The sequence below is a fragment of the Lingula anatina genome, chromosome 5 (genome assembly GCF_051362555.1).
Source record: "Lingula anatina isolate TDL-2025a chromosome 5, LinAna3.0, whole genome shotgun sequence".
NCBI lineage: Eukaryota > Metazoa > Brachiopoda > Lingulata > Lingulida > Lingulidae > Lingula > Lingula anatina.
The window spans coordinates 644,634-669,089 of NC_141771.1; the positions used below are offsets into that span (position 1 = coordinate 644,634).

A 24,456-nucleotide genomic window follows, 5' to 3' on the forward strand; every position below is an offset into this window, starting at 1 on the left:
AGTGTGATAGACATTGTGGTTGAATCTCATCCCAACACAATTTGTTTGGCACACCTAACGCAATGCAACTTCAACATTTATATTCAGTATTCAATATGTCAGATGTGGACAGTGTTGATTAATACATTTGTAATCCTTCATTTATCAGGTGGAAGGTACGTGTTGATTGCTTTTCCTCATTATCGCAAGGGGCGTTACTTCTCCAAATGGCTGGACTTTCGTCTGCGGATGTATTTCCCCACAACCGAGGACTCTGGCATCTACACAGTGAGACTACAAGGCCCATCTGGGAAGACACATGAACAGAATATATTTGTGGACATTTCAAAGTTCAAGACAGCCAATCAAGTGACAAGTAAAGCCAAGACCTGGTGGAAACCCAAAGTGTCCGCAAAGACATCAACTAATAAAAACTCTGTCACAAAGATTTAGAAATTGTACAGTTAATAGTTACAGTATGAAGATACAGCAGTGGAATGGTCATAGTTATGAAACAGTTATGGTGCTGGACATTTTTAGCCCATAATCATGATCAGTTGCTTCTTGATTCGTATCAGCCAAAAAGAACCACAATCTAGCATCGAATCATGGCTAATATATATGCTGTTGAATTTCCAACGTTAACAGCATTTTCTAACATGGCCATCTGTACATATATACGAATTAGTAAAAGTTTGGTACATAGCCTTATCACTGAGCAACTTTGATTGGTCAGTTTCTGTACCTGGAGCATTTCTGTCTTGTGATTGAACGACAGAGTTGACCATTTTTGAAGATTAGTGCAAATTTTATATTTTTTTGCATTTTTAAGTTCTTGATTTTCAGTATTTATTTTATGTTTACTTTTTTCAACTTCATGCTTTCTTTTCTTTTGCAAAATTTAATTGGCAAATGAAAAAAAACGCAAACTAGAGGTTGTTGTTATCAGTAATTGTAAATGAAGCACTTTCTGCTGATCTGACAAGTCCAGGTGTCTTCAGTGCAGGAAATGCTGTTTGTAGTAAACAACCTGTGTGACAGAAATATATTGTAAATTGTACACAAAATACTGTAAATAGTTTAATCTAAATTAATATTGATGTGAAGCATATATTCACTTTATATATTGTAAAAATAATAAGAAAAATAATATCACTGATGGAAATTTGTGGATGTTATATTGGGAGTGTGGTTTGATTTGATTTATCTGTAGATAGTTCAACAAGGATGTCACACAAGAATATTTTGATAGTTGTGTACTGCAACTTTTAAAACAACTTCTGTTGATTGATACAAAAGTTGGATGTAAATTTGGAGTGTGGCAGGTTTTGGCGCCCAGGGTCTATATCTGACTTGTTCACAGAGTGATGGGTGTTTTTTAACATGAAGTGTAACATTAAACTTGGAATACATGCATTGTATCAGTTGTTATTTTAAAATGTGTATATACAATAAGTAATAGCTGACCATGACAACAACTCTTTGTTGATCACCATCTTTTGTTGTACAGTAGAAGCTCAGATTCAAGATATCACATCAGTCTCTTAAATCTGGGTCTCACATTAAGTAACTCTTTAACTTACCAAAGATAATTTACAACTTGGCATTGATTTATTTCAAAATGTTACATTAATGTAATGTTCTTTTTAATTTTTACAAGCATGTATCTTGTTTGCGTTACATGATACAAAAGCCTTGGATATATGTACATAGTTAATCATGACCGTTAACCCTTTGTCACTGTTCAACATCCCACATATTTACACTTCCTCTCAATGGCTGGCAGTTTTAAACAACACGGATTGAAAGGGTTAATTTGTTCTTACACTTATTACAATAGTCTGACCTTAAGATCATTTATTACAATAGATTATAATTTATGTTCAAGACTTAAACTTACAAAATAGCCTAACTATTAATTATTCCCCTATACAATTGCACTTTCATATGATATGGCATTATGACAATTCAAGGAACTGTCACTGTTCCTGTTACTGGTGGTTAATGTTAATACTTCCCCCACTGCTGTTCCCAGCTGTGTTATGTTGTCACAGAATAAATCAGTATTACCTAAACTTGACATAGTTTTCATCTTGTTCATAAACAAACATATTTTTGCCTTGTCCTATGTGAAACATCCGAGTTCACAGCTAACACAGTGCATCGATGTCCCAGTTCACAGCTAACGCAATGTGCTGTCTCCCAGTTGACAGCTAACTCAATGTGCTGTCTCCCAGTTCACAGCTAATGCAATATGCTGTCTCCCAGTTCACAGCTAACACAATGTGCTGTCTCCCAGTTCACAGCTAATGCAATATGCTGTCTCCCAGTTGACAGCTAACGCAATGTGCTGTCTCCCAGTTGACAGCTAATGCAATAAGCTGTCTCCCAGTTCACAGCTAATGCAATGTGCTGTCTCCCAGTTCACAGCTAATGCAATAAGCTGTCTCCCAGTTCACAGCTAATGCAATAAGCTGTCTCCCAGTTCACAGCTAACACAATGTGCTGTCTCCCAGTTCACAGCTAATGCAATAAGCTGTCTCCCAGTTCACAGCTAACGCAATGTCCCCTTGTTCATAGCAAACACAATAGACAATGCACTCCCACTTCACAGGAACACAATGTGCTGTTCACAGCCAATTCAATGCAATTCGCAGTGACACAATGTGTCTTCCCAAGTCACAGCTAATGCAATGTAGTTCACAGCTAACACAACATGCTGTCTCTAAAGTCACAACTAACGCAATGCAGTTCACAAAATGTGCTATCTCCTGTTGGCAGATTCCTCCACCATTGCCACCAGTCTCTGTCTTCCTCTTTTGTTGATGTGGTCCACACAGTTGATAAGAGAGATCAGTTGTTTGGGAGAGTATTCCTGAAAAGATAACATTTCAGCAACATTACCTTTTTATTGCACAATATTCAATATAAAAGTAGTTTTTGAAGAAAAGCACTTACTTTAAGCATAGCAATTTTGGTCACTGTATGAATCACACGTTATGGTAAACGTTAAATTCTGAACCGTCTACTGACCACAAAAACTGAACAGATAAACCAGATAAAAGGGCAGTATTTGTCTGTATTTGTCTATATCTTGACCACTGCCCACTCAGTGTCCACTCATTGACCACCGTCCACTCCCTTACCCTTCTGTCCCTGACCCAGAGCTCTAGCTGTGTCTCTGGCAGGTAATACGCCTTGATGTAAGCGTCCACAAACTCCCGCTCTGGTATTGGTCGGATGTTGGTCAACTTCTCCAGCTTCATCAGCAGCTGTTGAAAGTCCAGCTGCATCAGGGCTCGGCCCTCATTGGTACACTTCTTAGCACTGGCATAACTGGAAACATGATTTCTTGGTTTACTCAATGGTTTTATTCTATTTAATTAAGTATTCATCCTTTTCCCAAGCACTCCTAAATTTAGCAAATTGATTTAAAGACAAATATTTAAGTTCTTTAATAACCATTCTGATCAACTGTAACAGTTTATATCAAATGACACGTTAACATGCTTCCTGTCCACACGACCAGAAACTGGAAATGTGCTATTGTTAACTTGTTATTTCAGCTGTATTTTGTTTGTATTTCATTTTTTTTTCAAATTACTAAATTTGTTTAACAACTAGACAGCAAAGCTGGCAAGTATACAGTCACCATACAGGAAACAAGGCAGTTTTATATACAGTGTCTGTATTGATTGATTTGATAACAAATTTTACAGATTCAAATTACAATATTATTCTGGTCAATTGCGTTAACCATCCTTCATAAAACCTAGTGGTTGCAAGATGTCTGTCATGACCAGACTGCCGCACACTTACCCTTCTACTAGCGTCCTATTGGCAAGTCCAATCACATGCTCCCACATTACCTTGGAAACGGCTTCAGGAAGCGGGACGCGGCGACTGACCCCATTTAACCTGTTACTGAACACTTGAAGTTCCTGTAAGGAAAGACTTTTCTTAAAACTAGAACACAAACATGTCAGGTATTTATGATTTAATATCACTGAAGACATACAAACAACTACCTCTAACTTGTACTGGATAGCTCAGTTGTCTGATATCATTTCCAGATGCCCCTTGACTCTATAGCCAGTCTATAGCTAACCTTACCCTCAGTATGACATCCACATAGTTATTATAATTGTATATTAATTCAAGCTTATAGTCAGACTTTATAGCCAGTCTCTATAGCCAAGACACTTAGACAAGACTCTATAGCCAGTCTATAGCTAACCTTACCCTCAGTATGACATCCACATAGTTATTATAATTGTATATTAATTCAAGCTTATAGTCAGACTTTATAGCCAGTCTCTATAGCCAAGACACTTAGACAAGACTCTATAGCCAGTCTATAGCTAACCTTACCCTCAGTATGACATCCACATAGTTATTATGCTGTGACATGATGTCCTTGATGTCCCACTTAACACTGCTGACAGACTGCAGGAGTTGGTCAGTGTTCAGACACCTGCTGGTGACACATTGATAGACAGGCTTACGGAGCTCCTGGGCTGTACTCACAGTCTGAGGGTAATAATAAAACATTTCATTATAACAATTAATATAACACACTGGTAGACAGGCTTACGGAGCTCCTGGGCTGTGCTCACAGTCTGAGGGTAATAATAAAACATTTCATTATAACAATTGATATAACACACTGGTAGACAGGCTTACGGAGCTCCTGGGCTGTACTCACAGTCTGAGGATAATAATAAAACATTTCATTATAACAATTAATATAACACACTGGTAGACAGGCTTACAGAGCTCCTGGGCTGTACTCACAGTCTGAGGATAATAATAAAACATTTCATTATAACAATTGATATAACACACTGGTAGACAGGCTTACAGAGCTCCTGGGCTGTACTCACAGTCTGAGGGTAATAATAAAACATTTCATTATAACAATTAATATAACACACTGGAAGACAGGCTTATGGAGCTCCTGGGCTATACTCACAGTCTGAGGGTAATAATAAAACATTTCATTATAACAATTGATATAACACACTGGTAGACAGGCTTACGGAGCTCCTGGGCTATACTCACAGTCTGAGAGAAATGATAAAACATTTCATTATAAGAAATATAGCACTTTGCCTGTGTGCTAACAGCATATCGAAAATGTAAAAATGTGTACTTCATATTCGTATCATGATGCAATTAATTTAAACTATATTCTATAAATGTTAAAGGCCAAATAAGCTCAAAGCCTCTAGCATAATTTTTTAAAATTATGAAATCATAATTTTTCTACAAAACTGCATTAAAAAAATCAGCAAAAATCAATGACATAGATAAAATGTGGTACTTGACTTACAAAACTGGACAAATATCCTACATTTTTCTGTGGGTAAATCTTATTGGAGAAGTCATAAGTACCCACCTGTGAATAAAACTGCATGAGGAATGCTTTCTTAGTCTGTGGGATGGATTCTTCCAGACTGGGTTTCAGGAACTCAAACTGCTCTGCCAGGAATACTCTGGAATACAGGAGAAGGGGGGGGGGGTTAAGACTTGGGAAGTAGAATTACAATCAGTTCTTAAATACCCTAACACATACACACACATACACACACACACTGTTATTATAAGAACATATAACACTGGAAATTCATTCTCATCAGTACTAGATCTTAAATTTTAAAATATATGAAATAACAAAATCATAAAAAGATCAAATTAATGAGCTCATAATAATTAAGCTGAGCAGAGTAAATATTAAAACAATTCAAGCACAAGATAAACCTACATTCTACAAATAACATTACAGACCACTTTTACAAATAGCAGAAGATAATTCCTACATCAAGCACTTGCCACATAATTTCCATCACTGTAATACTCACAGAGACTCAGCGGCCACCACTCTCTCTGGCAGACCAAACAGTGAGTCTGGGTTGAGCAAATTGACGACGGGAGAAATGTGGGGCTGTAGAACTTTGTCCTAGGAGACAAACAAGGTTATGCATTCTATTAACATATGTCAACATATTACATGACAATTAACACAAATATACACAGTGATTCTCTCTCTCTCTCTCTCACACACACACACACACACACACACATTAATTTTCTCTCTCTCTCTCTCTCTCTCACACACACACACACATTAATTTTCTCTCTCTCTCTCTCTCTCTCTCTCTCTCTCACGCACACACACATTAAATCTCTCTCTCTCTCTCTCTCTCTCTCTCTCTCTCTCTCTCTCTCTCTCTCTCTCTCTCTCTCTCTCACGCACACACACATTAAATTTTATACAGATTTCAAAGGTTGCAAGCAGAAATGTAGAGCAGATGTTTTACCCTCCTCTCCTCCATACTATCCATGCCATTGTCCTCTAATATCAAGTTATCATCTATTCTCTTCAGTGTGGTCCTCAGTTTGTTACTTAGTTCTCTGTCCTGGAAGGAATAATGGAAAAGATTCAAGTCTACAAACAAATGTAAAGAAAAAAACTTATCTTTAACAAATAGAAGAGATGAACTTTGAAGTGGAACTTTTTAAAAGAAAATGCTAGTTAAGAAAAGAAAAGTAGGAGAAAGAAAGAAGAGTATCTTTTGTTTTGTAAACCTACCTCAGCAGCATATTCAGAACCAAAGAAGCTGTACACCTGGAATATGAAAATACAAGTGTCAGATACATATTGGAACTGATACCACATACTGCCTACTTGTCCTCTGCACAAGGCTTTAAATAAGGTCTCAGTGTAATACAGTGTTATCACAGATTACTTACTGTTTTCCTATTACTTTATCTCCCTAATAATGTACTAGACTAGTCTTAACATTCAAGGTTACACCTGGCACACGCCAGTAGACAGTACACAATGCCTCTACATCCAATAATTAATTTTAAAATGGTCATTATAAAGAGATCACAGTTTTAATATATTCTTCCCTCTAATAGATAAAGACATGTTGTTAAAAAAAACTGGTTGGGGAACTTACAGTGTACATATAAAAATCAAACAGCTGGGACATACAGAAGATCACATCAAAGGAGATGGGTTTGAGGACGTTCATCATCTGCATGTATTTCCCTGGAAATAGAGGGGAGATAGAGAATACCATATTAATATATGTTTTTAAGAACTGCACGATAAAAAACTGATGGCCATAATTACAGTTAGCCCAAGTTAAGAGCTAAGTAACTAGATACAACAGATAAAGTGAGTCCAATGTCATGGGTGAACGTTGTAGAAACTGAAAATTCTGTAAATTCTGACATTAACAAAACGAACAAAAACAGCGCTGAAAATGCTGAAAACTTTCACCCATGTCAATGTTCACTTTTAAAGACTTTCAGAGTGTGAGCAAACTATAACCATTACCCCAGAGTCTCATCACATTAAGTGTAGTATTGGTCACTACTGGAGAGAGCAAACTATAACCATTACCCCCAGAGTCTTATCACATTAAGTGTAGTATTGGTCACTACTGGAGAGAGCAAACTATAACCATTACCCCAGAGTCTTATCACATTAAGTGTGGTATTGGTTACTACTGGAGAGAGCAAACTATAACCATTACCCCACAGTCTTATCACATTAAGTGTAGTATTGGTTACTACTGGAGAGAGCAAACTATAACCATTACCCCAGAGTCTTATCACATTAAGTGTAGTATTGGTTACTACTGGAGAGAGCAAACTATAACCATTACCCCACAGTCTTATCACATTAAGTGTAGTATTGGTCACTATTGGTGCCAGTCTGTCTGATCTTAAACTTCCTCTTCTTATTGAAACCTTGGGCCTAGAATGAAACACTTGAATTTTACCTTTCGTTTATATTTTATATTTTATCTTTTTTTAAAATATACATTCGTACGTATATAAAGGATATCAGACCTGAAAGCACTTTGTCATAATTATTTTAAACTAACTCTAAAATTATATTTTTTGCAAACACTGTTTATAATATTATAATATCAGTAATAACATAAGATTGATAAGGTGTGTCAGGTGTGACAGACAGGTGTGTTCCCAGGTGTTCTATGGAGTATATAACATTCTTTATTATATGAATCACCTCCTGACAGCAGGCACCTCTCCTGTCTGTTCATCAATGTAATCCTGCTTCAGTTCCTCAGGGATGTCAGAGTCACTGTCACTGTCGTGGTCTGGGGTACCCTCGTGGAAACCCTCGCTGTCAAACTGGAACAGACAGGAGATGAAGGTCATACACTGGTATTGTACACAGTCATATATCATAGAGCTGTAAATATCATGATTTAGGCACCACAGGTGAGATGAAGATTATTACACAGAGATAGTGTTAGTCTACTAAAATGATAATGTGTCCACCAAACCCATACAAAACATTTCTAAAAGTGACTCTATGGGTTACTCTACAGGAATTGTATTGGATGTGCTACAAGCCATATTATAGAAAACCTATGTCCTATAGAACCCTTCCATGAGAGAGAAAATATACAAATAAATATTAAAGAAATCATACAATTAATCAGACAATAATTCACCGAAAAAGCCTTTACTTCTTTCTTTTTATTAAGTTTTTTTCATTTCATTTTACCCCATTTGTTGCTAGGACGTCCTCCTTTTCTTCCTCCTCTGCCTGAAGATCAAAGGGACTTCCCTGATCTCGAAACTTCTGGAACACGCTGGTCTTCACACTCCCTTGCGACAGTGAGCTCGCATTGCTGTGTGTGCGCCGTAGTCTGTGGCGCATAAACTTGTACTCCTGTTAATTGTGGAAAAGTTATAAGAACACTTGAATATTATCTAAAAACATGCTATTATTTATCAAATATGTTTAACTTACTAAATTTAAATACAACTGCCGAGGTATTCCTAATAGAATAATTCCAAAATTATGTATTGTATTCAATAAGGCATAATATAGGAAGCAGATACATGGGAAGAAAAAAAAAAAAACCTAAACTAAAGTATTACAGCCTGAACACTGTTTACTTCAGCACCTTACACTAAGTAACACATTGGCATCACAGATGTCATACAATGAGCAGAACATTAAGTCATTTCTGTACAGAATGACAACAACATAGGACTGCTGCATGGATCCAGGGAAGACAGATAGACAGCTTACCTGGAGTTGGAGTATACTAAAGTTGGACTTCACAGGACACAGTTCCCAGCCTTCATTTTCTAGGAACATCCTCAGTTCATCTAGTCTGGACCTGGAGTAGAGGAGAAAGTGTGTTAGATGTGATTGTCTTATATGGCAGTGTTGTAGATATGACAGTGTTGTAGATGTGACAGTGTGTTGGATGTGACAGTGTGTTGGATGTGACAGTGTGTTGGATGTGACAGTGTGTTGGATGTGACAGTGTGTTGGATGTGACAGTGTGTTAGATGTGACAGCGTGTTAGATGTGACAGTGTGTTGGATGTGACAGCTGTTGAGTTGCCAGGCTGTGTGAAGCTCTTGTATTTTTTTGTATTTTTTTACTGAGTTTGAATAAGTTTGTGGACTAAAACTTATTAAAGAAAACATTACCAACTGCTGCCACCATTGTTTCCTTACCTATGATAATTTCTAAAATAGTTGACACTTTGCTGCCTGAGAGAATCTTGTAATCCTTCAGATTTACTTCCACAGAATTCTTCACCAACCTGAATTAGCCTGTGAAAAGAGAATACAAGAACAAATAACCCTTGGTGAGGGAAAAGATAAATCCACTTGATGTTTTGCTTTACTAAAGGACTATTTTTAAACTTCCATTAGCATTGACTTAAATAAACTTGTTAAGCTGTGAAGCATTTGTGTGTCTCATCATAGCCAGCAAACAATTGCAAATTGTTTACATTAAAGTGCTGATGTGACTGAGACTAATAACAGTTGCACAGATTCTGATGAGAAGGGACCTGGCTTCACAGGATGCACAGTTATCTAGAATACAGATAAAATGCCATGTATTGAAATACAGGTGAACAACAAGAAAATCCTTTTTTTTTTAGTAAACTCAGTGTCGACTGTATATTTGGTTTCTGAATTTGTGCGCAATAAACCAAAACCAATGTTTAACAGATATCAAGTGCTACTGTGTAAAATAAACATTTTAACTCAGTGCCACTGATATCTCACCTGTTGACAATGTCCAGCACCTGGATGAACTCATCGAATTTAAAAGTGGACATATCCAGACTGAGGACATAGGTCTTCACCTTCTGCTGGACGTCTTGCCAGATACGCTCCAGTCCGTGCTCCAGCTTCTGCTTCACATATCTCCTGTTGAACACGGCCTCCACACTGCTGCCATTGGAGTCTGCAATATCAGAGACTGGTTGAGATTGTGTTAGGTGTGACAGTGGAGATTTTACATTGTGTTAGGTCTGAAAGTGGAGATTTTACATTGTGTTAGGTCTGAAAGTGGAGATTTTACATTGTGTTAGGTGTGACAGTGGAGATTTTACATTGTGTTAGGTCTGAAAGTGGAGATTTTACATTGTGTTAGGTGTGACAGTGGAGATTTTACATTGTGTTAGGTGTGACAGTGGAGATTTTAGATTGTATAGTATCTATCACAGTAAGAGAAATGCTACAAATTCATCCAAAAATTGTAGCTCTGTTCATAATAACATCTATCCTATGTTTCCTTTTAAAATATTTAAAATTGGTGAAATTTATACTTTTAAAGTTTAAGCAATTGAAATTCTTCAGAAATTTAATGTTAAAAGTGTTATGTTCATGCACCACAAAGAGAATTGATACATTGATAGCAACCTGAATCTTGAGCCTCTTGTTCCTGTCTCTCGTGCCACTCGATGGTTTGATAATAACTCTTCATCACTTCCCACAATGCCTTGCACAGGTCCACAAGACATGGGTAGAACGTTTCTATACTGATGTGCTGGAACAGACAGACAGAAGGGCTCAAAACAAATATACTTAATCTTTTCTGTAACATTTATTTCTTTGGTCCTGTAAGTTTTTGATTATTATTATTTTATAAGGTGTTTAAAAAAATAGAGATGAAAAAACAGGTTTGAAAATATAGCACTGATTTCCCAAGATAGGGGAAAAAATAAAAGGGATTTTCTGTAACAAGCAGGGTAAGAACAGAGATGCTGCCCTTCTTATCTTCCTTTAGTTAGAATTTCTCGTTTATTTAGATCAATTTCAGGCAGTTTCAAAATAACAGAAACAAAATTCATATCTATGAAACAACACACAAACAGATCTAAATTCATGAAATGTCAAATGGGTGAAAAAAATAATGAAATAACCAATAATAAACAAACCAATCAAAATACAAACAGATTCAAATTGCAGCTTGCTGAATCATTTTCTTATCTCTTTTCCAAAAACGTATCATTCTAGAGGGGTATGTGTTAAAGCCCTTTGATATATAAGATATCTATCTCTGTACCAATGGCAGTATGATGTCCCAGGGTTTGAAGCAGTGGAATGCATTTTTGCAGATGGTTCATTAATTGTAGTCCTAATTTTCTGTTATAAAAGCACCAATTATACAAAGATTTTTTCTCCTCTTTCAACTTTTTTGACAACCAAACTAAATAAAAAACTTTCACACAATTATGCAAAAATGTTGATCAAACGTAAATATTTTTAATCACCTCAACAAAATTGCCACACAATGTTAATATTGCTGAGATTAGAATGTCTGAGGTGTGTCATCTTCTGGATGTGTTAGGTGAGACATCTCTCTGAATGTGTTTGGTGAGACATCTCACTGAGTGTGTTAGTTGAGACATCTCACTGAGTGTGTTAGGTGAGACATCTCCCTGAGTGTGTTAGGTGAGACATCTCCCTGAGTGTGTTAGTTGAGACATCTCACTGAGTGTGTTAGGTGAGACATCTCCCTGAGTGTGATAGTTGAGACATCTCACTGAGTGTGTAAGGTGAGACATCTCAGTGTGTTAGGTGAGACATCTCACTGAATGTGTTAGGTGAGACAGCTCACTGAATGTGTTAGGTGAGACAAATTCCCCAAGCCACATCTAACACAACCACACAGGGCTGCATGGATATCAGCAGTTAGTTGAATGAAAATATTCCTACATACTCACCACATTGCTAAACAGGCGCTATCATAAAATCCAATACAAATATGTTAATCTACCTGTTACAGTGCCATTAAATTTACAGATTCAGAATTCAAAGAAAGAAGTTTATCAGCTAAGATAAAAGAAAGGTGACACAGAAACAGCAGTTGGATTATTCAAGAAATTTTTGAGACATAGAACTGTTAGAATTTAGATGTAACAGGTTTAAACTCTAAAATCATACATCAATTTTCTCATAGTAAACAAGACGCAGGTTCTCATAGTGCCATGTTTAAGCAAAAGTCTAAACAATAAAAAACTCTACTCATCCAGAGACAAAAAGTCCCCAACTCGGCTCTATAACCTATGAAGGAGCTAGCATGCACTAGTCTTTCACATATAATGTCAGTATACTTACCTTACACAGGTCAGAGTACTGTCTCTTCTGGAAATTGCTGTCTGCCGTCCCCGAGGTCAGCTCTACGTAACCCAGTACAATGGTGAAGGCAGTGTTATGGATGGCACTAGTGAAATGCATGTGTAACTGGTCCATGGCAGTCTAGAGATAACAAGGTATAGATATAACTGTGATAATATATAACCCAGTACAATGGTGAAGGCAGTGTTATGGATGGCACTAGTGAAATGCATGTGTAACTGGTCCATGGCAGTCTAGAGATAACAAGGTATAGATATAACTGTGATAATATATAACCCAGTACAATGGTGAAGGCAGTGTTATGGATGGCACTAGTGAAATGCATGTGTAACTGGTCCATGGCAGTCTAGAGAGAACAAGGTATAGATATAACTGTGATAATATATAACCCAGTACAATGGTGAAGGCAGTGTTATGGATGGCACTAGTGAAATGCATGTGTAACTGGTCCATGGCAGTCTAGAGAGAACAAGGTATAGATATAACTGTGATAATATATAACCCAGTACAATGGTGAAGGCAGTGTTATGGATGGCACTAGTGAAATGCATGTGTAACTGGTCCATGACAGTCTGGAGAGAACAAGGTATAGATATAACTGTGATAATATATAACCCAGTACAATGGTGAAGGCAGTGTTATGGATGGCACTAGTGAAATGCATGTGTAGCTGGTCCATGGCAGTCTAGAGAGAACAAGGTGTTATATGATGTTACCATGTCAACAGCACTGAGTAATATGAGGCACTTTCACATGCGGCAATATACTTTAGCGATGTAAAGTCTACATTTGGTGTATTTTGAGATGTTGTTGGATGTAATTACACTAGAAGGGGTCTACTCTCTTTCAGATATAGTCATTGAATAATATATGATCCTTTTCACAAGAGCAATATACTGTAATCATATACAGTTAAGATGCGATGTATATTAAGAAGTTGTAACCTGTCATTATACTATGGGATGTATACTCTTTTTCACAAATTGTCCAGAACTTTGCTGGCTGGTCTAACATGCATCATCAAGCCATGCACAGTGTCTTCATGTAACTGACTGTCTTGTGTCAAAGTTGTGACATGTCATAGGACAGTGTCAGTTCTACCTACCTGTGTCTTCCCCAGAAGTCTGTATGCATGTTGAACTTTCTCATAGTGTCTGGTGTCAAAGTTATGACATGTCATAGGACAATGTCAGCTCTACCTACCTGTGTCTTCCCCAGAAGTCTGTATGCATGTTGAACTTTCTCATAGTGTCTGGTGTCAAAGTTATGACATGTCATAGGACAATGTCAGCTCTACCTACCTGTGTCTTCCCCAGAAGTCTGTATGCATGTTGAACTTTCTCATAGTGTCTGGTGTCAAAGTTATGACATGTCATAGGACAGTGTCATCTCTACCTACCTGTGTCTTCCCCAGAAGTCTGTATGCATGCTGAACTTTCTCATAGTGTCTTGTGTCAAAGTTCTGACATGTCATAGGACAGTGTCAGCTCTACCTACCTGTGTCTTCCCCAGAAGTCTGTATGCATGTTGAACTTTCTCATAGTGTCTGGTGTCAAAGTTATGACATGTCATAGGACAGTGTCAGCTCTACCTACCTGTGTCTTCCCCAGAAGTCTGTATGCATGCTGAACTTTCTCATAGTGTCTGGTGTCAAAGTTATGACATGTCATAGGACAGTGTCAGCTCTACCTACCTGTGTCTTCCCCAGAAGTCTGTATGCATGTTGAACTTTCTCATAGTGTCTTGTATCAAAGTTCTGACATGTCTTGGACAGGGCCACGTCAAGCTGTTCCTCTATCATCTCCAGAGTGTCGTGGAGCTTGGAGCTTAACTCACTGAAAATACAAACACAGCAATGAAGTTTGGTCTCTCTTTCTCTCTCTCTCTTTCTGTATATATGTGTGTGTGTATGTCCATCTCCTAGACTATCACCAGAACAGACAAACATGTGCTGAGTTGATGTACATTGTAAATCAGACTGTAATCATTGGTGTATGAAATGTGTTAGGTGAGATAAACTGTCTCACCTAACACAGCTGATGTGGTGTATGAAATGTGTTAGGTGTGATAAACTGTCTCACCTAACACAGCTGATGTGGAGTATGAAATGTGTTAGATGTGATATGCTGTCTCACCTAACACAGTTGATGTGGAGTATGAAATGTGTTAGATGTTATAAGCTGTCTCACCTAACACAGCTGATGTGGAGTTTGAAATGTGTTAGATGTGATAAGCTGTCTCAACTAACACAGCTGATGTGGAGTATGAAATGTGTTAGATGTGATAAGCTGTCTCAACTAACACAGCTGATGTGGAGTATGAAATGTGTTAGATGTGATAAGCTGTCTCAACTAACACAGCTGATGTGAAGTATGAAATGTGTTAGATGTTATAAGCTGTCTCAACTAACAAAGTTGATGTGGAGTATGAAATGTGTTAGATGTTATAAGCTGTCTCAACTAACACAGCTGATGTGGAGTATGAAATGTGTTATATGTTATAAGCTGTCTCATCTAACAAAGTTGATGTGGAGTATGAAATGTGTTAGGTGTGATAAGCTCTCTCAACTAACACAGCTGATGTGGTGCATAAAATGTGTTAGGTGTGATAAGCTGTCTCAACTAACACAGCTGATGTGGAGTATGAAATGTGTTAAGTGTGATAAGCTGTCTCAACTAACACAGCTGATGTGGTGCATAAAATGTGTTAGGTGTGATAAGCGGTGTCAACTAACACAGGTGATGTGGAGTATGAAATGTGTTAGGTGTGATAAGCTGTCTCAACTAACACAGCTGATGTGGTGCATAAAATGTGTTAGGTGTGATAAGCTGTCTCAACTAACACAGCTGATGTGGAGTATGAAATTTGTTAAGTGTGATAAGCTGTCTCAACTAACACAGCTGATGTGGTGCATAAAATTTGTTAGGTGTGATAAGCTGTCTCAACTAACACAGCTGATGTGGTGCATAAAATGTGTTAGGTGTGATAAGCTGTCTCAACTAACACAGCTGATGTGGAGTTTGAAATGTGTTAGATGTGATAAGCTGTCTCAACTAACACAGCTGATGTGGAGTATGAAATGTGTTAGATGTTATAAGCTGTCTCATCTAACAAAGTTGATGTGGAGTATGAAATGTGTTAGGTGTGATAAGCTGTCTCAACTAACACAGCTGATGTGGTGCATAAAATGTGTTAGGTGTGATAAGCTGTCTCAACTAACACAGCTGATGTGGAGTATGAAATGTGTTAAGTGTGATAAGCTGTCTCAACTAACACAGCTGATGTGGTGCATAAAATGTGTTAGGTGTGATAAGCGGTGTCAACTAACACAGGTGATGTGGAGTATGAAATGTGTTAGGTGTGATAAGCTGTCTCAACTAACACAGCTGATGTGGTGCATAAAATGTGTTAGGTGTGATAAGCAGTGTTAACTTACACAGCTGATGTGATGTATGAAATGTGTTAGGTGTGATAAGCTGTCTCACCTAATGCAACTGTAATGTTTAAATGTACTGGCAGCTTTCTGGCACTCCAGACACAGCTGTATTGCACCAGGGTAGTCCTCCTCCTGAAAAATCACCAAATAAATCTATATATGAGTAGCTTGGATATATTGACCTAATAGTAATAAAATGGCAATACATTCCTTAATTAAAACTGATTTGAGAAATAAAACTTATGCAGTCAAGCTTTATAAAATGGAAGAAACTAATTTACTATAGATGTATGTATGTATGTAGGTATCCGTCATCATTCGACTTCAAATTAATATGATAAATAAGCCCTCATACCCACCTCCATCATTTCTCTGAGCCTTATGTCAGTTCGTTGCTGAAAAATAGGAACTTTTAATAATAAGAGAGAGAGAGAGAGAGAGAGAGAGGGAGATGAATGAATACATTTCTCTTTCTTGTTTCAAATTTCATTCATAAATTTATATAACATTTTACACAGCAATTTAACATGGAGTAAATACATTTAACATGGAGTTAATACATAAACAGAAATTCTCCATATTACTAGGAAATGTCATACTTACCAATGTCTTTATCATCCTGAGAGATTTCAGTAAAGCTATGAGTTGTTGTCTTTTCCTGAAGTTCTTCAGTAGACCTAAACTGGCAGTGGTGAAGACACTCTTAGCTAGAGTCAGCTGACTGGAAGACAGAAAGAACATTTGTGTTAGGTGTGCCACAGAGTATGACTGGCAGTGGTGAAGACACTCTTAGCTAGAGTCAGCTGACTGGAAGACAGAAAGAACAATTGTGTTAGGTGTGCCACAGTATATGACTGGCAGTGGTGAAGACACTCTTAGCTAGAGTCAGCTGACTGGAAGACAGAAAGAACAATTGTGTTAGGTGTGCCACAGAGTGTGACTGGCAGTGGTGAAGACACTCTTAGCCAGAGTCAGCTGACTGGAAGACAGAAAGAACAATTGTGTTAGGTGTGCCACAGAGTGTGACTGGCAGTGGTGAAGACACTCTTAGCCAGAGTCAGCTGACTGGAAGACAGAAAGAACAATTGTGTTAGGTGCACCAGTCTATGGTTTATCATTGTGTTAGGTGTGCCACAGTATATGACTGGCAGTGGTGAAGACAGCCAGAGTCAGCTGACTGGAAGACAAGAAAACCAAGACTTATCTGTAGATATAACATTGTGTCAGGTGGAGCAGTGACTGATTTATAATATTGTATTAGGTGTGACAGTGTGTAAGATGCATTCTGTAGATATAACATTGTGTCAGGTGTGACAAGTGTGTTAGATGCATTCTGTAGATATAACATTGTGTCAGGTGTGACAAGTGTGTTAGATGCATTCTGTAGATATAACATTGTGTCAGGTATGACAAGTGTGTTAGATGCATTCTGTAGATATAACATTGTGTCAGGTGGAGCAGTGACTGATTTATAACATTGCATTAGATGTGACAGTGTGTTATTTGCATTCAGTATAACAGAATGTAGTGACAGTGTTTAATGTGACAGTGTGTTAACTGCAGTAGTATGTTAGGTGTAACACTGTGCCAGAGTGTTTGATTTATCATTGTGTTAGGTGTGCCAGAGTGTATGTCTTTTAAAAACTTGAGTTAAGTGTGTCAGTGTGTTAGGTGTGACAGTGTGTTAGATGTGACAGTGTGTTAGATATGACATTGTAATACAACAGCCCCACCTTCTCCCGTCTGCACATATTGCACTGGCGTGTTGCAGTGTGGCCTGGAGCTCCATCACCCTCTGAAGTTCTGCCGCATACGCTGGGTGGTTCTCCAGCACAAGTTCTGACACTTTCTTTGATACCTGGAATAATAAGGTCAGAGGTAATGACACAGTTTACAGGTCAAAGGTCATAGGTAATGACACAGTTTACATGTCATCAGTGACTTAAATGCTAAGAGAACTATATATGAAGTATGTGCAGATAAATGTCTTGCAAAAAATATCTTAATTACTAAACAAAAGGAATGGTTTTCATTTGAAAACCAAGTATGAATGTGTTCTCTACACTGTTATACTTACAACTTGTAGCTGTTTTCTCAATTTTGTCCTGTCATCATCTATCTCCTGAAGGTTTAACTTCTCTGGAAGTTTCTGGAAATCATATACACACAATTTTTAAATTCATAATGCATAATTTTTTTGATTTTTTGGAATTTCGGCAAATCTTTAAAAAATGCATGCAAACCCTTATAAACAACAAAAAATAAGAGCATCAATGAATATGGATATGAATAAGTTGGCACAAACCAATTTCTAAAGGAAAAGTCACTAAAAAAATGATAAAATGTTTTGTTAAACATTCCCTGTCTATTATTCTCCCCTCCTTAATCTGTAAGACTGGGTTCCTGAACCTTGATCGATCTAACAGGATCAGTCTATCTCTTACCGGTTTCTTGTGAAATTGCTTTCAGCTTAAGTGGCTTAGATGTCTAGCATGTCTACTAAAGTTGCTAAATGATAATTACCCCCTAGCAGCATCAGCAGGCGTGCCAGACATGTAAGTCAATAAAGCTGATTGCAATTTAGGGAGAATCCCCTTGGAGATAGATTGATCCACAGTTAGTACGAAAGGGTATATATTATAATATGAATACTTACAGCCAGTTTAAACTCACTGGAATCATACATCACATTAACCCTGGTATATGTTATAATATGAATACTTACAGCTAGTTCAAACTCACTGGAATCATACATCACATTAACCCTGGTATATGTTATAATATGAATACTTACAGCTAGTTCAAACTCACTAGAATCATACATCACATTAATCCTGGTATATGTTATAATATGAATACTTACAGCTAGTTCAAACTCACTGGAATCATACATCACATTAACCCTGGTATATGTTATAATATGAATACTTACAGCTAGTTCAAACTCACTGGAATCATACATCACATTAACCCTGGTATATGTTATAATATGAATACTTACAGCTAGTTCAAACTCACTGGAATCATACATCACATTAACCCTGGTATATGTTATAATATGAATACTTACAGCTAGTTCAAACTCACTGGGATCAAACTCCTCCCCTCTGTAGTAGTCAGCCTCTATGGACTCCAGGAGATCTCTGTCAGCATGAGGGTCATTGGGCATGTCTATGTGGTGGATATGTTCCTACAATACAGGACATAATGTGGTAGGTGAGACAGCTGAGCATTTGATCTCAACCTTACAAATTGTAGTAAGTGAGACAGCTGAGCATTTATCTCAACCTCACACATTGTGGTAGGTGAGACAGCTGAGCATTGGATCAACCTTACAAATTGTGGTAGGTGAGACAGCTGAGCATTAGCTCAACCTTACAAATTGTGGTAGGTGAGACAAATGAGAAGGTACTGTAAAATAGTTACTTTCTTTCACTTACACAATGCAAACATCTGTTGTTATTATCAATGATAAAACATTGTATAAGTGAGAAAACATGTTGGTAGTACAACTGTACTGATTATAGCTAAGCATCCTGCCAATAACACTGTTTATGCTTTACCAATATATAAGTTTAGTTTGAAATCCCACCCAAGTATCGCAATTGATATCTCTTTTGTGACCAGCCTAGGTTCAAATATCATCAGGATTCAACATTAATATATCCTACATGTAAACTGACTGACTTTGCACTAACTGTACACACACTATACATGATTTATTACTGTATGCAACAAGTTACACCTTGTAGGCACACAGGGCACTTAGGCTTAAATAAAGCATTGGTACATCAGTTATTGTCTCTTATTATAACCCATCCGTTTACCTTGTACAAGGTATTGGTGCATCAGTTTTTTTATTTCTAAAATTCTAATCCAGGCATTTACCTTGAACAAGGTATTGGTACATCAGTTTTTTACTTCTATAATTCTAACCCAGCTGTTTACCTTAAACAAGGCCACTGCCGGCTGACCCACCAATTCATCTGCAGCAAAGTCATGATCAGGAGATCTGGGGTCCTGGAAGAAATGGGGAGATTATGATTATTATTATTATTATTATTATAAAATGACAAACCCTGGTGGAGGGGCAATTCTACAGAAATCCTGGCGAGTAAAATTCACGTTTATTTATAAAACTTATATATTCCAGTAAAGTTGGCTGGTAAACCCCACCCCATTCCACTTATAAACTCTTATGCAGAGCTCACCATGTCCTCTGGGAGTGGAGATCATTTCTAGACTGAATATTTCCAAAAATCTCAGAAAGCCAGCTCATTAAGGGCCAGAAACTGTCAGCCCTTAGTCTGATTTTTACACTTTTTTCTGCCAACATGTACTATGCCTCAGACATTTTCCTGTGGTGGCTGAAGACTGAAGCTTGCCTTCTAACTTACAGAGTTTAGGCACAAAATTACCACCGAGTGTATTGAATAAATTGATACACAAATCCACCACATATGGCACAGGTGATCAACGACATCAAGTACGAACGACGTTTGCACTTAAAGTATATTACTCTTAAACAGTTAGTTAAAGCAAAATAATCAGTCTGTTAATAATGAAGTATCATTAATTACACCCATTACAATTTACATTGGGAGTGACACACTGACAATACTTTACTGGCAATTATTGTTTTAGTTCCCGTAGAATAAGTGTAATTTGATTTTAAAAAGATTATCTAAAAGCACCTCACCTGCTTTCCAATGAGCGACTGCAATTTCTTCCGAAACGCCATGTTAATTCAAATCTCACAATATTTTATAAAAAATCGTATAATTTACTCCTCCCCTGGGTAGCCATGTTGGTTTCCTGTAGTCACGTGACAAACATTGAGCAACTCCACACCGATATAACATAACATGTTGCTCATGCTGCACAAGTTGCTGCACATGTAGAAGTTTTGTAAGCCTAGATATAGATAAGATAATATATTTACAATATCTTAAGTGTGTAGGATTCGTGTAAAACTTTACTTTATGCACTGGAGGTCATTTGAATAGTATGGCGTATCTTGGCCACTAGCTGTCAACGTTATATATTGACATTTGCCGCAGAAGACGTGTTTTGTGTTTACAGTGTTGTTATTGTTAATAAGAATCGACGGTTACCAAGTCATAGAAGCGAACGAAGAGAAGGGCATTTCAGGCAAGAAAGGTTGTTTTTCATAATCTGCATTTAACTATTTAACTGACTGGGATCATTCATGCTAGTTTCCACTTAATAAATGGAAGATGTCCTTGTAATTTGCGTGTTAAAGTAGAGGGTGGATATCTTTACTGTTTAACTGAAGACGAGTATCCAAATGTTATATGGTTATTGTTAATATTAAAAGAACTGACCATATAAGGTACAATATGCCTAACAGTATATTTCCAATTTTTATAATAATTTTTAAATATACTAATATAACTATTTTGTTATTCCCGTGTTGCTTGTGCTGCCGCCAAGCAGAAATAAAAATCACTAATTAAACAGTCCCTTATTGTAGCTATCCCAGGATGAACTCCACCCACTGTCTGTCAGGAAGAGTGCTATGTGTGGTGACTGGAGCCAGCAGAGGACTTGGTCGCTGCATTGCCACACAGTTCTCCTCAGTAGTTGGAGCCTCTTCCAGGTTTATCCTCACTGGTCGCGATGCCTCTCTCCTGGCAGGTGTGAAGGAAGAGATTGTCAAGTCGGCCAGCGGGGTGGAGGTAGACTGCCTGGTCTTGGATCAGTCCCAGGTGACCTGTGATGACGTACTGAGAAAACACCTGGCAGAGAAGGCAAACCCCAAAGATTTCGACAAAGCAGTGATTGTCCATAATTCTGGGTCACTTGGGGATATAACGAGAAATGCGAAAGATTTTGACAACATGGCTGAGGTGCAGTCGTATTTTGATGTTAACCTGGCCAGTATGATAGCTCTGAATGGCGTGTTCTTGAAGTGGTGTGGACAGGAAGCGAAGCCACTGAGGACAGTCATAAATATCACCTCAATATCAGCTCTACAGCCATATAAAACTTGGAGCTTATACTGCGTAGGTATGGGCCTTGTGAAGGAATTAGGGTTGACAATCTGAAGCTTCAGATTTGTGAGCAAAAGTGTCCAAAATAAAGAAATGAGCCAGGAATTAAGAAGCCCAATGTAAGATTTGTAGTCATGTGCACAGCGTTAAGAACCACAAACTGTTAAACCACTTTTCTGTTCATTCCGTATGCTCTGTATAAGCTGAAATTGTTGAGAGCACATTGCTGTCATATTAAAAAAAGAAAAAGGAAACCAAATGTATACAGCCAAAGACCTGGATGAAAGCTGGACAAGTTGTTTCTGTGGTCTAACACTGTGCTGGGGGTCACTCATTTTATGTTGGGGTGAATTAATTTGTGGCTGGAGTCTTTGGCCTCATTTGGAATAGGGGACTAACAAGTACGAGGGTCAAATATAGCTGACCCACTTGAATACTTCCCTACGGGATATCTATTCAGTATTTATTACCGATTAGGATGTAGTGGGTAGCCTTGATTAGTACAGTGTAAATCCCCTAGTCTGAATGGGGCCTGTGATTTTTGCTCCCAGATCGAGGCACATGCTAGCAAAGGACATATATTGTTTATAAGACCTGAGGTAGTGCTACTATTTATTATTAATTTTTATTTGGTTATTTACTGAATATTACCATATTGTAATGTAATTTAACACAGGGCTGTCTTTCATTCTGGTTTTTTAGGGCATCCACTTTCAGCAGATCTATTATTTTACTATTTCCTTTAAGATTTTCTGTGATGTCACTTTGTTAAAATGTTAAAATTCAAAGGGCTCTTTTTTATGGTTTTGAAATGAATACTTTTTATGTTTCTTATATACATATACATATTTCCCTTCATGATGCATGATATGGCAGCATCAATTTTTGTGTCATTGTATAATGTCTATTTCCTTCATTACTCAGGAAAAGTTGCCAGGAACATGTATTTTCGCTGCCTAGCACTAGAAGAGCCCCGAGTGCGTGTTCTCAACTATGCCCCGGGGCCTCTGGACACAGACATGCAGGCAAAGATTAGAGAAGAGTGTGGAGACGCGGAGATGAAAAAGACCTTCATTGGTGTGTGCCTGATGTTTAATGTAACAGCTTGTTTAAAAGCCCAGATTTACTGACTATCACAACCTAAAGTGAACACAGTCATGTAATGTACACTGTGGTCTGAACATAGATTAATTTTGGCCAGTTTGTTCATGATAAAAATTAATTTCTATTAATTTTTTGTAGAGAAATTAACTACCATATTTGTATGGAATAAAATCCACAAACACAATAAAGAGATGTCCAGTGAGCCTTTCATTTGACAGTTGAGTAATAGATTTTATTGAATCTCTTTATTTTTGTTCTTATATTTTTCAGAAATGCATCGTGATGGCAAACTTGTGGATCCTGCAGCTTCAGTGAAAGTTTTAATGAGGCTGCTGAAGTTTGACTCATATGAGTCTGGAATTCATATTGATTACTTTGATGAAGCATAGAAGATTTAGCTTAGTTTTATATGCTAGTATAAACTGCAGTAGGGAGTGTGTTAGGTGAGAATAAACTGCAGTAGGTGTGAACTGTGTATTGTGGTTAATGTGAATTAGGCAAGAATATTGTGTTAGGTGTGACTATTGTGTTAGGTGAGAATAAACTGCTGGTGTGAACTAGGTGTAAACTGTGAACTGTGTATTGTGGTAGGTGTGAATTAGGTGAGAACATTGTGTTAGGTGAGACTTGCCCATTGTGCAGGGTAAGAATATCCTCATAAGTTTGATTATGTAAGTAAAGATGGTTGACTTGGATTTAATCCATTATACAAATTACTTACTGTGTTTAACCATTTTTGGCATTTCTTACTTACTCATTTCATGAGAGTTACTGTTGGTGAATTTCTTAGGACAAACAGTTTCTTGTACTTAAACAATGCAACAAACGCACAATGTAAGAATTATGCATTATGCAATATTAATTAAGCATAGTCAAATAAGCCTATAAGATCAGCATTTTACTTTACAAAATACTTATAATTATACATACAGTGTACTTATTATTACATGTATTATACTGAGTAACATATTTTACTTTATAATAAAGCAATGTTTAAGCAGCAGTATGTTAATTTTTAAACAAATGCTGTAACAGTATGTATAAAAAAAAACTTAGCTGTAAGTTTGTGTCAAAGTTTTGTATCTTGTAAATATAGTGTTGTGTATAGTTGAACACTGCCTTCTTGTACAGCTGTACATTGTGCAATCATTAATACTGAAAAATTTAAATTCTGCTTGTGTACATTAGTTCTTTTTTATTTTTCTCATTCAGTTTAAAGTTTTTATTGCAAAAATCATGTTTTCGTGTGTTTATTATAATCAAACACATATTCTATCATTGCATTAAATAATACAGTCAATACCAAAACTCTCTTTTAGTGAATTTTTTAACCTACATGTGCATCAGGCAGACTGACTACTAAACCACGCCTCCGTTGTCAAGGGTTGTTGCCATGAGGGGGCGGAGCAAGTTTAATTAGTTATAAGCCCATTCACTGTGCCTTACCAGGCAAGTCTTATGGCAGCAATGTAGTGAAGA

The 24,456-nt window shown here is 37.3% G+C and overlaps 3 protein-coding genes across 10 annotated transcripts in view; 2 read left to right on the forward strand and 1 right to left on the reverse strand.

Annotated features, from left to right (window-relative positions):
• LOC106178655 (uncharacterized) overlaps positions 1-2,059 on the forward strand; it is a 48,067-nt gene extending 46,008 nt beyond the window's left edge. For all 3 annotated transcript variants that reach the window (XM_087013859.1, XM_013561931.3, XM_087013860.1), the window contains exon 5: positions 149-2,059. In XM_087013859.1, the coding sequence (XP_086869985.1) occupies positions 149-432 (284 nt within the window). In that variant the 3' untranslated portion in view covers positions 433-2,059. The remainder of the gene's footprint in view (positions 1-148) is intronic.
• LOC106178657 (syndetin-like) lies at positions 1,569-20,704 on the reverse strand. 4 transcript variants are annotated; one of them, XM_087013854.1, is made up of 27 exons: positions 20,559-20,703; positions 19,808-19,879; positions 18,930-19,049; positions 17,937-18,008; positions 17,593-17,717; positions 16,463-16,580; positions 16,219-16,254; positions 15,909-15,991; positions 14,117-14,258; positions 12,403-12,543; positions 12,009-12,026; positions 10,702-10,828; positions 10,063-10,243; positions 9,502-9,600; positions 9,065-9,155; positions 8,531-8,698; positions 8,027-8,151; positions 7,659-7,750; positions 6,945-7,036; positions 6,572-6,607; positions 6,300-6,398; positions 5,841-5,938; positions 5,378-5,474; positions 4,351-4,509; positions 3,799-3,920; positions 3,126-3,315; positions 1,569-2,854 (listed from the first exon to the last, which is right to left on the reverse strand). In XM_087013854.1, the coding sequence occupies exons 1-27, from the start codon at positions 20,598-20,600 to the stop codon at positions 2,744-2,746; spliced, it is 2,856 nt and encodes a 951-aa protein (XP_086869980.1). In that variant the 5' UTR covers positions 20,601-20,703; the 3' UTR covers positions 1,569-2,743. The 4 variants fall into 4 exon arrangements, with proteins under 4 accessions (XP_086869980.1, XP_086869981.1, XP_086869982.1 ...); XM_087013855.1 differs by lacking the exon at positions 12,009-12,026; XM_087013856.1 differs by lacking the exons at positions 1,569-2,854; positions 3,126-3,315; positions 3,799-3,920; positions 4,351-4,509 and adding an exon at positions 4,755-4,865 and having other exon boundaries at positions 20,559-20,704.
• A 37-nt stretch (positions 20,705-20,741) lies between these two features.
• On the forward strand, positions 20,742-24,151 carry LOC106178646 (sepiapterin reductase). Of its 3 annotated transcripts, none has more exons than XM_087013858.1 (4): positions 20,742-21,019; positions 21,341-21,889; positions 22,798-22,950; positions 23,248-24,151. In XM_087013858.1, exons 2-4 carry the CDS (start codon positions 21,364-21,366, stop codon positions 23,364-23,366), a joined length of 798 nt encoding a protein of 265 aa, XP_086869984.1. In that variant the 5' UTR covers positions 20,742-21,019; positions 21,341-21,363; the 3' UTR covers positions 23,367-24,151. The 3 variants fall into 3 exon arrangements, with proteins under 3 accessions (XP_086869984.1, XP_013417368.2, XP_013417370.2); XM_013561914.3 differs by having other exon boundaries at positions 21,354-21,889; XM_013561916.3 differs by having other exon boundaries at positions 20,742-21,010; positions 21,354-21,889.
• Positions 24,152-24,456: the final 305 nt, after the last annotated feature.